The 16,418-nt window shown below is 36.8% G+C and overlaps 2 protein-coding genes across 2 annotated transcripts in view; both read right to left on the reverse strand.

The window, feature by feature from the left end:
- The window catches only part of LOC112149359 (extracellular calcium-sensing receptor-like), an 8,035-nt gene extending 5,434 nt beyond the window's left edge, over window positions 1–2,601 (reverse strand). Inside the window, exons 1-4 of the mRNA XM_036214958.1 lie at window positions 2,354–2,601; window positions 1,982–2,270; window positions 1,023–1,829; window positions 705–932 (exon numbers count right to left, since the gene is read on the reverse strand). Of these exons, the coding sequence (XP_036070851.1) occupies window positions 705–932; window positions 1,023–1,829; window positions 1,982–2,270; window positions 2,354–2,601 (1,572 nt within the window). The remainder of the gene's footprint in view (window positions 1–704; window positions 933–1,022; window positions 1,830–1,981; window positions 2,271–2,353) is intronic.
- Window positions 2,602–5,472: 2,871 nt separating this feature from the next.
- On the reverse strand, window positions 5,473–8,470 carry LOC112149358 (extracellular calcium-sensing receptor-like). The gene is made up of 6 exons (XM_024277008.2): window positions 8,250–8,470; window positions 7,873–8,161; window positions 7,050–7,799; window positions 6,753–6,980; window positions 6,554–6,677; window positions 5,473–6,409 (listed from the first exon to the last, which is right to left on the reverse strand). Exons 1-6 carry the CDS (start codon window positions 8,468–8,470, stop codon window positions 5,508–5,510), a joined length of 2,514 nt encoding a protein of 837 aa, XP_024132776.2. The 3' UTR covers window positions 5,473–5,507.
- Window positions 8,471–16,418: the final 7,948 nt, after the last annotated feature.

Here is a 16,418-nt window from a genome sequence, read left to right on the forward strand (position 1 = left end):
AGCAACTCTCACTGCATACAGAAATTGGCCTCTGTAACAACAATAGATTTTAATCATCAGTTTGCAGTTCTAACATCTGATGTAGGATTAGAAACATTCAGTTGAGGGTTCAAATTAAATCAGGAAAGATGTCATATATTTTTTTTTTCAAACAGAGCGGATATTCTTTTAATTCTCACTGTTTTGTCATTGAAAAACTTCAAATATTTAAGAGTAGTAATTTAGTTTAGAAGAATGACAGTTTCTTTACAGCAATAGTAATAATTAGCTTAATGTCAAACTAAAATGACTTCATTTATTATTTATTCGACATTCATATACAATTCATTTAATTGAAAGTCATGCAACCATTTCTAATTTCTGAAATGCAGGATAGCACAACAGTATGATTAGAATTATCTTTATTGTGTCTGTTATCCTAAAGAAAAACTTAAAAAAGTTAAGTTTGATAACTATTGTGATTATCTGACTAATGTGATATTCAAAAATGTACCAGAAAAAAATTCAGCTTTCTGGTTTGACATTATAATTTTTTTAAGTCAATGACCTTGTTTAGAGTACAAGTTACGAGAATCTCATTGAAAATTCTGTCATTTCTCTTACATAAAAAATATATAACACCTTAAAATACTTATGTTAATTGTTATAGTTTAAATTATGACTATTGTTTGGCATAAAAAAATGTGGGATAAAAAGGCTGACACCTGTTTAGATTCTCCAAACCATGTGAGATTCATCTCTTTTATTGTAAACTGCTTTCCATCTGGAAGTGAGGCATCATAGCTCCCTACAGTCACAAACACGGGGTCTCCTGCGGAGTTCTTTTGCCAGTTAACCAGTTGATAGGTCGCTGCAGGATCTCCTCTTTCGTCAAAGTACACTTTCTCTCCTGATTGAAGAGAAAAATTCACGTCCTGGATATGTTTGGCAATCTATTGATAGAAACAAGGCATAGAACATGACCTCAAAATCAGTGTATTCATTCAAAATGAATTATGTGTTTTACAAAGTTACTGTCTTACTTCTTTTGGCGGCAAAATGCTTTTCCAGGTACATGACATGTTAACTTCTTCACTCTTTTCTCCACATTTTAGCATGCTGTGCATTGCATGAGCTACAGCATATACAGCTTTGTATACATTATTAGATATTCTCAGCTCTGACACATCAGTGAAAGGATTTTTTATGTCTCGTAGACTCTCAGATCCAGAGCACTGCTTTACTCCTTTCAGACTTGACTGGAAACTGCAGCCAAATGTTTCTTCCCAGAACTCCTTCAGTATGTGATTCTGAGGGTCTTGACTTGGGTGAACCTGTAAAAGAAACTCCTGCAAACCAGCGATTTTTGCCTTCTTTATGGCAAAGCCTATGGACCCATAAAGAATATTTGAGTATTTCATGGTAGTCAAATGATGAGCAGTGATCCAAGATTCGCTTCCCACCCACTGTAACCCAGTTAGGTTTTGCCTCAAAGATTCCTCAAGTAGAGCATCCATCTCATCATAAGACAGAAAGGCAACTAGAACTTTTGCAGTGCCTCTTGTGATGACTCTGACCACCCTCTCAACCTGCTCTTTGGAGGCAGTTCTTGCGATGGCCTCAGAGTATTCAACACAAATCCCCTCCTGGGTTGCAGCTTCAATGAAAGTTGCCATTCCATTATTGCCGTAGTCATTGTCACTTCTCACTGCACCGACCCATGTCCATCCAAAGTGCTTTACCAGCTGAGCCAGCGCTCTGCTCTGATAGTAGTCACTGGGGATGGTTCTGAAGAAAGAGGGGTGCTCCTTTCTGTTACTGAGACATGCACATGTAGAAAAGTGACTGATCTGGAAGAGAAAACAAAATTAAAGAAATAAAAATAACTGAAGAATATTTCATCTATCATTGATAAACAAATAAGTATCGCCAAACCTAATCATGAAAAACCTTTAAACGTTTATAGATTCAGATTGGGCAACAAAGAATCTTAGATATTTACCACTGGTATTTGAAAGATCCCAGCAATTTGAGACAAGACGATGGTTGAAGAGGACTCGGATGTTCCAATGATGGCATGAACGGTTGACTGACCAGAGCAGCTTTTTCCAAAAGTCCTTTCCTGTCCGTTAATCAGGCCCAAGGCTGCACGTGTTGAAGGCAGGGTTGAACCACAGCTGTCAAATATTTTATAACCAACTGAGATGTTGGGTAGTAAAGAGCTGTTGTTGTTGATCTCCTCAATGGCAAAAATCATTGTCTGAGCAAAACGGAACTCTCTGAAGTTCACTCTGTAAAAAGAACATTTTTTTAATTTTTGCTGGTCTTTCTTTTAACCAAATAAGCTTTCTAAACAAAAGCAGTAAGCCAATACCTGGTGCAAATCAGAGGATCCGGAGCATCACTTAACGAGAGTGAAGATACTACTATTTGAGAGTGTACAGAAAAAGCTCCTCCAATCATAATATCTCCTGACTTAGACAGCAAGGGAAACTCTGGGTTGCCCCACATTTCACAGAAGGCAGTTTCTTCTTCTGCTAGGATTTCCATAATAACTACCAGTGACATTAAAGAGATATAGACATACATGTTGACCAAATGTTTCAGATCCTCCAGTTTCATGTCTCAACCCTCTCACTGACTAAGAACAATCAGCTCCTACTTCCAGATATTTATAGTTCCTGAAGAAGTTGAAGAGGGATGTTTTCTGAGCTGCCGTAGCCTAAACACTTATATTTATCTACTAACGCATGGGTGCATACTTTCTGTAGACACGCCTTCTAGCAATCTAATGGAGTTCAGTATAGTCGCAATAAACTGTAAGCTTTGAGCTACTACTGAGTGTTTGAGTCATAGTGTGGTGCCTCATATATACAAATGCTTTTCATTTTTAAATCTAAAAGTAAGAAATACTCGCAGTAATACTCATATGAAATTGGGTTTTTGGTATTTTAACATATTCTTGTGGCATTTTTTTTCTCATTACAATACCTAAAACACATAAATAAAGAAAATTAAGCCTTAAATTAGCCTTTTTAAGTATTTGTTTATTCAAATACTGTGAAACAAGAGCAGAGGCAAACATGATGTGGGAATAAACTGAGCCACAAGCTCCTTTCTCCATTCTGATGCATTCTCTTGCAGACAAATAGATCCATGTACGTCTTCAACCAAGATGGTGTCTGGCTAAAAACTGTACAGCTGGAAAGCTGCAATATTGCTTGAAATTTTTGTTGCACTAGTAATGTTAGTTTTGGGTCGTGAGGGGCTGAAAACTACTGGGAGATAGTGTCAACAGAAGGACTATGGGAAATGAGGGAAGGCTTACTCTCCACCTACGGTCCTGACTCCTGCTCACAATTTAGAGGCAAATTTATAATGAACTCCTGCCACTCTGTAGAAAGTATGTCTGAGGGAAGAATGCAGGTTTCTTAATTTTGGCTAAAAATTACATAATAATAATTGAAAGTCTACTGGCAACACTTTGAGAATAGATTAAAAGATGACCAGAGTAGCTTGTGGTGGGTGATGCTTTTCGCTAGAACCTAAAGAATAAGCTCATGCTGAAAACCCCTCCTGCTTTTTATTTTATTCTGCAGACAGAATATTAATTCAGATTGATGTGAAAAACTGTTATCACAAATGCTCAGTTGCTGTCCCTCCCTGACTTAAAGTTGGCACATAGGAGTTGGAAAGTTTCATAACTATATTTTTTCTCACATGATCCAAACATATTTAGCAACTCTTGTGCAAATAAAAGCAATTAATTTCAGAGTTGTCTTGCATTTCCTCAGGTTATTAAAAAAACAAAACAAAAAAACTTTAAGGTGAATTTCAATTGCAGTATTTCTAATAAAATATGCAAAAATATATGTAATAAATTAGAATCACATATTTTAGTATTGTACCTTGGTAGAGACTTAATTATTGCTTTACTTCAGCATCAATCCAAATTTGCATTCTTCTGTCAGTTTATGTTTCTCTTATGTTGGGTATAATGGGGTTATGTACCGGTATATACTTTCTGATTTTTTCCTATTTTTTTCTGTAACACTTTGCATTAGCTTTAGTAAGAAAAGTGCTTTATAAGTAAAGTTTGATTTGATTTAGTGATAACTTAAAGGCCACTCATAACAACTATTTATGTAAAAAAAAAAAAAAACACTGCTAGCCAATCGTGACTCATTTCCAATCTTTCAGGTTCAAGAGCTATTCAAAAGATTGGGTTAATTTTAGACGTCACAACTCTAGTTATTAAACTTTTGATAACTTTCCCACTCATCAGATTTTCTGGTTCGGGTGCCAGAACACCTGTTAATGCAACTTGCTGTCCTGAAACAATGGCTCAACCTTTACATTTATAGTTATATAGTGTTCACGTTTCTCTATTTGCTATTTCATGTGTTTGCAGATTTTTTTTCAGTCACATGACTCTTCTGGTTTGTCACAAAAACTCCAACAACTCAAGATGATTGTTTGAAATTTTTGCGTCCAAAGAAGCTGTGGATCATGGAGGGGGAGCTGGGGTTACCCTCTCTTCTCTCTCCATGTCCCTGCTTGGAGAAATGGCATCAGCTGACACTGAAGCAGCCAAATAAAAATCCTAATATGTTGAGGAAGATAATTCCTTAACATATCAGGAGCACCTGGAGCAGGTGCTTATTAGGGATGAAACCGACCACTTCTGGATGAAGATGTCCCCTCGCACTCATTGGATGAAGGAGGAAGCACACGCTCCTGGTTTTAAGGCACTGAGAGACAGACTGACACTCCTCATCTGTGTCATACATAACGCTGTTGCTGCGGTGCAGTATTTGTTCTGAAAGATCAGAAGTGTTTTTGATGAGTATGGATCAATAACGGTGGAGTCTCTGTATTGGCAGATTTGGCATATTCACGGATGTCTCTGGTCCCAAACCCCCGCAAATAATGGGGGAATTCTGTATTCTTATTTCCCATTTAGGTTCATGTTTGGATATGTTTACATTTAATATTTACATATTTAACAGCTATATTTGATGTTTACATCAAGATATAGATTTCATTTTAATGTTTGTATTTTGGATTTAGATATATGTTTAGATTTGACATTTACATTTAACTTTACATTTGACATTTAGATTCTACATTGGTATTTATATTCAATATTTACAATTAATATTCACATTTATACTTTGAATCTAAAAATGCATAACTTTAAGTGACAGATAATGCTGTCTCAGTCAGTGTCAGGCGAAGGAAGGATACACCCCGGATGGTTTGTTATTCTATGACCACAGGTTCCACAGACAGACAACTACAGTACAAAGGCTTGCATTTTTTATTTGTTCTTAAAAAAATGTTGTTTTTGTGTTGCATTCATTATTCAAACTCTGTAAAAGGATATTTCACAGAAACAAAGTAAAATGCTTTGTTTGTTTTATTTCCCGGACATTATTGTATATAACTTCATATGACAGCACAAAAGAGTCTAAAGACATTTTTTATAGTGTAAATAAAAAAAAAAAGTCTTTACAGGTTTTCTATTATCATTTTGATTTACCCAGCATGGATCTTTTTGTGTTCAGTTCAGGTTTTAGAGCAAGAATATAGCATTTTGGTGCAAATATACAGAAAAGAATTCCATAACTCGATGCCAAAATTGCAAAAATCTCCACAGCGACAGTCAATTTTCCAGGAGAGCTGACATAAGCCGGGATGAAAGTGATCCAGACAGCACTGAATATTAGCATGCTAAAAGTAATGAACTTAGCCTCGTTAAAATTATCTGGCAACTTTCTTGCCAGAAAGGCCAATACAAAACATGACACAGCGAGAAATCCAATGTATCCTAAAACAGCCCAGAAGCCAACAGATGACCCAAGAGAACATTCAAGAATAATCTTCTCTCGAAAGATTTTCATATTTTTGAATGGAAAGGGTGGATTTATTGTCAGCCATAGAATGCAGATTATGACCTGTATGAGAGTTAAAAAAAAAACAGTGATTCTCTGTTGAGGTGGGCCAAACCATTTCATCACATTACTGCTTGGAAGTGTAGCTTTGAAGGCCATTAAAACCACTATTGTCTTCCCAAGAATGCATGAGATGCAGAGAACAAAGGTGATGCCGAAAGCCGTGTGTCTCAGCATGCAAGACCACTCAGTTGGTCGACCCATGAATGTCAGGGAGCACAGAAAGCACAGAGACAGAGAGAAAAGCAATAAGAAGCTCAGTTCTGAGTTGTTGGCCTTTACCAATGGAGTGTCCCTGTTGATTAAAAACAAAACAGCCACCGTTACAGTAAGGACAACACCGAACAGAGTAAAAAACATCAGTATTATGCTCATGTCTTCAGTGTAGCTGAGAAATTCAACATTTTTTGGTACACAGGCATCTCTGATTTGATTGGACCAGTATTCCTCAGGACACTGATTGCAGTCATTAGAATCTGTAACAAAGATAATGTATTGATTATGATGCTAGATCACAAACAGGGTGAAAAGAGACTGTATCATTTCCAACTTTAATATAATGCACATACTATAAAAAGAAAACAGTGTAGGCAGATTGTTGTAATTAAAGCCCGAGGTACCTGTGCTGTTGCTGATTTCTCCATCTGGACATGGCAAACAGTGGAAACAGCACACTGGTTTTCCTCTTTCAAGGACTTTGTAAGTTCCTGGACGGCAGCTTTCACTGCACACTGATGCTGGCAACTTCATTCCAAACAAAAAGAGTCACAATTAACTTTTTTTTTTTTAAAACCACTTTCATCCATTTGAAATGTGTACCTGCTGGCTTCCTCCAGGCCACATTATAGCCTCGGTGTTGAGAACAAACTTTTGTCCAGGAGGCAGAGAGGCGTCATAGTAGCCAACTGGCACAAAGTGAACAGATCCGTCTGATCTCTGCTGCCAGTTCACCACCTCATACTTGGCCAGGACTGCCCCCGTGGAATCAAACCACACACGCTCACCATTCTTGATGACAAAGTTCACCTGTTTCAGTGCTTCTATGACCTGTTGAAGGAATATCATGAGTTTATGAAGTTAATAGCTGAAAAGTATGATCAGTGTTGTTTGTGTTACCTGCCAGGGTTTAACTTCATAAACTTTGTCACACCCTTGACTGTCTGAGCACTTCATGATGCTGTGCAGGGAGTGGGCCACTGCATAGATGGCCTTGTAGATATTACTGGAGTATCTTAGCTCTTCCACATCATCATCATAATCTCTTAACTTCATTAAATCTTGATTTTCTTTGCAGCTTTTTGAAGCTCCATCAGTCTGGTTCTCATCACACTGAAAATCTGTCTCCCAGAAATCTTTCACCAAAAACGTGTTCAGTCCACTAATGTTGGTCTTCTGCACAGCAAACCCGAGTGAGCCTCCCAGCACACTGAAGCTGGTAGGAGTCACGAGGCTGTCAGCAGTGATCCAGGCCTCAACACCGATGAACTGCCGACCCGTGATGTTGTGCACATTTAACTGCTCCAGCAGGTTGTTCATTTCCACATGCGCCAGGAAAGCAACAATGACCTGAGCCGTGCTCTTCCGAATCACTTCCACCACTTTCAGGAGTTTTTCCGGCTCTGCTCTGTCAAACTTCTCAATGTACTCCACACACACTCCTTCCTCTTGAGCTGCAGACAGAAAGATGGCCATGCCGTTGTTGCCATAGTCACTGTCACTGTTCACAGCTCCCACCCAAGTCCAGCCAAAGTGTTTGACCAGCTGAGCGAGGGCTCGACTTTGATACAAGTCACTGGCAATGGTTCGGAAAAAAGAGGGATACTCTTTCCTGCTGCTCAAACACTCACATGTAGCTGAGTGGCTTATCTGTAAAGAAAATGAAAAAAAGTTCTAGTACTAATTGCATTGGACATATATACACTTTACATGTTCCTCTTACCACTGGTATTTGATAGGGTCCGGTGGTGCGTGCTAGCACAATGGTTGACGAGGATTCTGACTCCCCAATGATAGCATGAACTGCTGACTGACCAGAGCAATTCTTCTCTAATACCAACTCATCACCATTCATCAGAGCCATTACCGCACGCATTGAGGATAAGGTTGAGCCACAGTTGTCATAGATTCTATATCCAATAGAAACATTCGGGAGAAGATTTTCACTCTTGTTGATTTCCTCAATAGCAAATATCATTGTCTGAGCAAATCGAAACTCCCTGAGGTTAATGCTGGAACAAAAGCATTTGAGTTTAAAATGTATGCACACTTTCCACTGCTGTGTTGATAGATTTAGCAAAAAGTTAAAAATTGTAGTACCTGGAGCATGTAAGTGGTGTTGGCTTCTCGGTAAAGGAAAGAGAGGGTTGTGCAATTTTGCTGTGGATAGAAAAGGCTCCTCCGATCATCACATCTCCTTCTTTAGACAGCAGGGGAAGCTCCGGGCTCTCCAGAACATGACAAAAAGAAGCATCTTCCCCTGCTGTGTCACGAGCCAACAGAACCCCCATGAAAAACAGCCCCTTTAATAACTGCACCATTTTCCTTCCCATGGATCTTAGCGGGAAAGAGACTTCCATGTCAACTTGAGATGGCATTTATTATCTTACTGTCCACCTAATAGCCAATCAGAGACAAGTAAGGACAAGTTCCTCACTGGAACTTGCTATGGTGCCTCGGTAGTTCCTGGAAAATATCTTTGCTTTGTTTATTTAAAAAAAATCTTGTTATTGCAAACTTAAAACTCTTCTTTATAATTTTTGCGAGTCTAATATTGAGGTGATATTATCATATATGATTATGGTCATTACACATAACCACATTATTGTGTTTATGAAAATATGAACACAAGGAGAAACTAAATGTGTGCAGTAATTTTAATCAATTCTAACTGATTTCAGTCATACTTATTTACTTTTATATATCTTAATCTTTTGACCTCAGCTTTTCATTGAACTCGTAGCGCTGTGCATATCAAAGTCAGCATTCCTTACATCATCACTACTACTTAAAAGCTCAAAATAGTCTGCAATTTTTATTTTTAATTTTTTTTAAACTTAATTTTTATTTCGTTTTCATGTGAAAACCCAACAGGCAGACCATACAGACACGTAGATCATACAGAATTGTCAATCGTACATACTTTGTTTTATGCATATCTTGCATTCTCATACAACATAATGAACATGACCGGCTACTTATTAAATAAGTGAGTACAGTGATGAAACACTTTTCTAATTATTTTGTTTCATGTTGAAAATCCAGTGTTTCCAATATTCTGTGTATTTTTTTGTTGCCAGACTAAGGTCAGTTTTTCCATGTCATGAATGTCTCTGATGATGGATATCCATTCCAGCTGTGTTGGGGGATCCCTAGACATCCATTTTCGGGTAATTGCTTTCTTTGCTCCCGCCAACATTATTACCATAAGATATTTTTGTGGTTTCTGTATGTTTTGAGGAAGGTTACTCAGATATATCACAGTAAAGTCACTTGGTAAGTCCAGTCCGGTAATCATTTTCATTTTTTCAATGACTTCTGCCCAATAGGGTTTGATCTTTGCACAGTTCCAGAAGATATGAAAATGATCTGCTTCAGTGGCTCCACAGTTCCGCCAACTTTGAGAGTCCTCCTTTGTTTTGGTATATTTATTTGATATTTTAGGTGTAATAAAAAAGCGTACATTGTTTTTCCACATGAATTCTCTCCAGAAATCTGAGCAAGAAGTAATCCTTACATTTTTACATATATTAAGCCAGTCCTCTTCTGATATTAACAATTTAGTTTCTTTTTCCCATCTGACCTTAATGTATAACGTAGAATTTTTTTAAGCAAGCAATTTTTGTTTTTAACCATTTTTCTAGACAAACGGACAATAGATTGAATAGGCCAAATACTTGGCAGTTAAAAATAAATGTTTTAAATAAATGTATGTTCAATTCAACTTTGGCTTACAGTCACTGGTTCGTCAGGTGGTGGCCATTGACCGATGTTAATCTCACACTGCATATTTTAAATCCAAGACTATTTTAAGACCACCACTAACTAGTCTATTTTGGTCTGTGAAGGACATTAATATAAAAGCACAAGGCGTGGGTGAGCAAAGTTGTACTCAAGATCCTCTTTAAGTGTTTACAAATGCTCAATTTAAGTTTATCTGCATCTGTCTGCACTAATCAGATTTAGTTTATAGGAATTTCAATTACAATGGTGGCACAAAAAATAGTTTGACATATTAATATATTTATCTCATGCTACAACAAGCTTTTGGGGAAGAGAAAATATGGGCGTAACAATTAATTCACTTAATCGATTAATTAATGTAAATTCTTACAGTACAAACAGATCGATTTGTCTGAAGTAAATTGATAGTATAATCAACACCATTATAAAATAATTTCAAAATCAAATGACTTGATTGCGGCCTGTCTGGGAAGATACTATTTGGATAAATTCACCATAACGTAAAAACAACCAAGTATCATCACAGCAGACTAGACACACTTAGAACTCTACAGACATGTGACAATACAGTGTGTATGTTCTAATAATGATCTGTTTGTGTTATTTTGATGTGGAAAAACAACAGTGGGCCGAACTTTGTGAAACTAAAATGCGAGCGAATTTGCCATTAAATCTTGTTAACTTGTTTGTTTGTACACATATTTCATTTACACTTGACTATCTTGCAAGAAATACAAAGAATCTAGAAAACTTCACCTGCACTGTTCAGTTTCCAGGTATTTATCTCTGAGTTACATTGAATCTTGTGCTAAGCATGTCCTGGATCAAATCAGATCATTTATTAGGAACTACTATCAGGAACAATATAAATTGTATCCAGAACCACAAATAATGAAATGAATTGAATCATTGTTAAAACGAATTGTTACATTCCCTAAAAGGTAAATATGTAGGAAAATAATTATTTTGTCATTTCAATCATAAAATCGTAAAAAGACATATTTGCGCTTTAACATACAGTACACACTCATGTCACATTGAATCCATTCAATGTAATAATTGTCAAAAGAGTTTGTGTCTTGTAATTGCTTATGAAGGGTTTTGGTTTTCTGCTGTTTTTATGTTTACTCTTCTATGATTAGTCATCTATTGCAAAGTAAAAATAGTCAAAAATCATAAAGGTAATGATGGCCATTTTTTTATACCTCTGTGCGCATTTTAACATTGCAAGTTGAGCAACTCTTACAATATATCACTAACTTTTTTGTTAAGGCTTCAGATACTTTTTCAGTGGAACGATAGAAGGCAGTCAGTGAGTCTACTTCTCATTTAAAATCATATTGTTTTGATAGAATTGGCCTTTTGCTATGCTTTAGATTTGAATTTAGCATTTTTTCAAATCAAACATTATGAAGCAGCTATTATTAAAATTTGTCAAACTTTAACCACATGCATTTCAAAAATATGTCCTTGCACATGTTTTTCCAGTTAAATGTTGTATACTTATGTAGTGCTTTTATGCCTTCCTTGAAGGCCAAAAGGGCTTTACAGTCACAGACCCACTAATCCATTCACACACACATTTACACACTGGCGCCAACCTTCCACCTGAGGAAATTCGAGGTTCAGTGTCTTTCCCAAGGACACTTCGACACATGGGTGGGCAAAGCGTGAATCAAACCTGCAATACTGATCAGAGGATGACCGTCCTACCGCTGCACCACAGCCGACATTATCAGCTTATTAAGTCCAAATCTGTCAAAGTGCCTAATATGTTACTAATCATCCATTAGTCATCAAACTGGAGTCAGTGGAATGATTCTGATAATTCTCATTTATTGATTATTAATTGAGTTTATATCAATGGAATATACAGATCTTTATTTATTAGTGATACATCTTCTTATAGATATAACAAAACATATACCGTACTAATAATATTTAGCTGAACATAACAATATTGCTATAGAATCTTTTACTGTATTTATACATTTATATATATTTTCAAAGATAATATCAAATTTATTAATCATATTTCTGTTCTTATTTCAGTTCTATTTTATTCCTCTTTGTCCTCACATTATTTGTTCAGAACATTTCACTTCAAAGCAGTGAATGACGATTGTTTTTTTTTAAGTTATAAAAATAATGACACACTCTTTCTGTTGATGCATACGTTAGCCTGTGACAATTCTCTTAGCTCTACATGCCACATTACTCAGGGATTTGTTGCTGGATGGGGAAATTAAAATGACACTTTCTTCCAAAGATCAAAATAAACAATTAGGTATAGCTGGTTTAACAAAGCATTGAGCTGTGTCAAGTTTAATTTGGTGTTGTTCTTGTTTTTCAGCCTACGGGAGGTTTGAAAGTCACAGGATATGTCTCTTAATCCCCCTTCAATTTAAAATTAAGAATTTAACACTTCGCTTTTAGAGATGTGGCACTTCACACTCGGTTGGTCATGCCTTTTGGGAGCTTATTTAGCAACACGTCGGTGGTAAAGTGCAGATGCCTTAGGCGTGACTGTGACTCTTGCTCTTCCAAAACACAAGCTTGCTAATAAACCAGCTCCTTTGGGATCTGAAAAGGTCTCCATCCTGCCCCAAGACTGTTGCTGTAATGTTGGAGTGGAAACTTCATCTCAGGACTGTTGCATCAGAATCCCCAACAGAGACACAGAGGAAGTTTTAATTAAACGTGACGTTACTTTTTGACATTTACAAACTTTAGAACATAAAGATGCGGAATCAAGTTTTTAGAATAACTTTCTTTTAAGCATTTTAAATAAGTAAAACTGCAAGTGAACAGTAACACATAACAGTCTGTGCATGCTTTCAATTAAGTAGCTCTATGGTTGCCATTACAGCATTGACTGTTTTTTCTCACCAATCTTTACAGCATTATTTCAGTTCATTAAACTTTTTTTGCTCATTTATTTATCCTTGCACTTTTTTACAGCTTGCTTTAGTCTTTCAACTGGGCTAAGGTCTGCACTGTCAAACTTCAACCTTGGTATATTTTTTTTAATCTATTTTGATTTGTTGGATGTGCTGGTAGAATACAGACAGACAGCGGCCTTGAGGATGACAGCTGGAGGAAGCAGAGCGGATGATCTAGATGTTCTCTTTGGGAATTTCACAGATGGATAGGATCAGGAATGAATCCATCAGAGGAGAAGCTCGTGGTAGAAATTTTGGAGATAAATGCAGGGAAGCAGAAGGAAATGGTTGGACATGTTGAGAGAAGGAAGAGTGATGATGTTTGAGATTGGACCTTTAGGAAATAGGCCTAGAGTAGGACCACAGAGAAAGCTCATGGATGTAGAGAAGGATGGCATGGGGTGGTCTGTGTGAGTGAAGAGGATACTGAACATAGGATTGAATGGAGGCGGTTGAGTCACTGTGGTGAGCAAAGAAGGCAAAGAAGAGGATTCATTATCATCATCCTTATGCATTAACCAGTTTTGATCTATAGTATAGTGAAACAAATAACCTAATATAGGTTTATGCGATAACCCGCCATTTATATAGGAAGTACAATAATACCCCCTTATTCGCAGAGATTAGGGACCGCAGACATACAGTAGTATGCCAAATCAGCGACCCCCCCCCAATAGCCAAAGAATGTCCGTTATCAATCCATACTCATCAAAAACACTTCTGATCATGCTTTGTAAACTTTTACCACGGAAGATTGGAATGCTCCTCAACATAAAGAGAACAATAGACTGTTTAGCCTACCTTACTGTCTCTCTGTCTCCATGTGCCTTAAAATCAGGAGCGTGTGCTTCCTCCTTCATCAGTTAATGGCGAGAGGCCATCTTCTTTCATAATTTGCCAGTTTCATCCATAATAAACACCTGTTCCAGATTATTATTATCCTCTGCAATTATCAGGATATTTTCAAACCGCTTCTGAGTCAGCTGATGCCATTTCTCCATGCAGGTGCTCACTGTTCAGTTGGTAGCTGTTCAGGAACTGGTGGGACCAGTCTTTGGCTCGCTCTGTGTGCGCCTACGACTGTGTGTGTAGCCGACGGGCCGGCGTGCGCTTCAAATCTGCTTCCTTCCTTGGAAATTCCTGCTGCACTTTCGGACGCAAAAATTTCATACAAGTATCTTGAGTTGTGGGGGGTTTTGGAGTCATGTGCCTATAAAAAATCAGCAAATACGTGGGACCAAAAATATCCGGGGGGACACTGTACTAGTAAACAAACCCTCATTCTGCCATGATTTTGAATTATATTCATAACACTTCTTCTTCAGGTAAGCACAGAACTTTTATTAATACTTTAGTCTAGATAGGCTTCACATAATGTGTAACAAGTAGGGGAGACCGGGCTTGGTTGTCACAGTGATGTAATGTTTACAACACGGTGAAAACAGCGAGTACAGCGGAAATAGGTTTTATCTTAAAAAATATACCAGATGCACTTTACACTTGCTGGCATGATTTCCGGTTTAGGTAGTTAATAGCCTCAACTTCGCAAAAGAGTGGTCCAGTTCAGCCCAGACATCTGGCAAAAATTTAAAGCCAACTTAACGGATACGGAGCTTTGGAGAGGCCAGACCTGGAAGCAGTGTGAGTGCCTCTCACACTTTTTAAGCCATGTTAAGACACTGCAGCTGGACCGGATGCAGTGTTAACCCGAGGAAACATGTTAGAGCACATTCATTCCAACAGATTTAATTTACAGCTGAGTTTGTTTTCCTCAAATAGCTCAGCTGTTGTTCAGATGGTTCATTGTTCGCTCTCATGCAGATTTGAACACAAGTTTTATTTTTCTTTGTTGTTTAATAAAGAGTAATTCCACTAGTAGACACTAAAACACAAACTGTATCTAAGCAGTCTAAAATTAATGTATTTAAGCAGATGAGCTGTAACCTTTTGCTTCTGTAAATCCAGTAGTGGTCATTATGTATTTTGTTGTGGTGTCCACATACAGTATATCTTACAGGCCAACACTCTCTGCTTTAAGGTCTGCATGATCACAGACTCACATCTGACTTCTGAAGGGTTTCATATCATGCATTAGGTTTCCATCTTCTGGATGAGCTGTGGTATTGCTTTAAACGTCAAAAATCCCACAGGTTGCCATGCAAATGCTGGTGATGCAAATAAGAAAATGACAGAAGAGCAATAAATGTTTAAAAAACAGATGCATAAGATGTAAACTTAATAGTATTATTATTATTATTATTATTAGAGGTAAAATATTTCTAATAATAAATTGTATGATGAGGTGTAATTTGGAAAATATGGGTGAGAAATTAAAGTCATCCCAGTGTAATAAAATAAATGCCCATTATATATTTATATATATATATATAAAAAAAAGATTAAGTATGATTCATTGGCTATTCTTTATTATGCCAGTGCTGTCTCCAATTTGCAACAATTTTTTAAAACTAAGACAGAACATTTGGTTTCATAATTTATCATCTAGCCTGTCAAAAAATGAAAGATTATGTTAGAGCACATAGCTTGAGGCTGACTTAAGTGTCGAGTCATATTAAATATTAGCTTTTTTGATTAATCCACTTCAAAACTCACATTTTTCTCCAATTCAAACTTTTGGCACAAGCATCTTTCGCATTAAGGCCTCAACCTTTTTAGAAACAGCTTCTTCAAGTTGTTTCTGCCTCTTATCATCTCTGTTACGTCTATATAACCATGCAGATGGTAGCTTCATAACTGGAATCTCAGTTTTAAACATTTTTGTGATACAGTCTTTTGAAAGTCAATGAATGAAATTCAGTTTGTCATTCAATATTTTACTATCTTTCCTAAATCTCCAGGTGCTGCAGGAAACAAACTGATCAATAGCAGTGCGGAGAAACTTCATTTGATATGAAATATCACGGTGAGGTATAGGAGAGACCCTTTAATATTTAATTCACCAGTACCTAGAACTGCAACACCAGCAATGTTCCTCACAGCTAAAGGCAGTTTTATTCTCCCAAAGCTAACAGAACCAGAACACCGGGGAATCATTCCAGATCTTTGTTTTTTTTTTTTTTTTTAGTTTGCCTCAAATATCTGATGTGCTTGTGGGAAAAAAATGTAGTTTTTGGATATGGTTTCATAATTAAAAGAAAATCATTATAGTTTACAGGCCGTAAGCATATGATGAATGCGTGTTGGTTGCTTCAACTGATAAAATACTTATGTTTATCAGAACCAAATCAAAACAATTTCAGTTTTGGCCTAAAAAAGTATATGGTGTCATAAGAGTCTACTATGCTCCTCATGGTAGTGAGCCATCCATGCACAATTCATTCTTATACTTTCAGACAGGTCTTTCAAAATAAATGCTTTTTTTTCTGTTTCTTTTTAATAATTTTCCAACTACTACTAGATGTTAATACAGAAGAGTGCCAGTCGACAAACAAATTTAGCTTTTTTTAATTACAAAATGAAAGTCGTAAATTTACGGAAAAAAGTTGTAACTTTTCAATTAAGAGAATAAAGTCGTACGGTTACAACTTTAAAGGTCAAAGGCAAAATCTGACTTTTTCTTGTA

The sequence above is a fragment of the Oryzias melastigma genome, linkage group LG13 (genome assembly GCF_002922805.2).
Source record: "Oryzias melastigma strain HK-1 linkage group LG13, ASM292280v2, whole genome shotgun sequence".
NCBI lineage: Eukaryota > Metazoa > Chordata > Actinopteri > Beloniformes > Adrianichthyidae > Oryzias > Oryzias melastigma.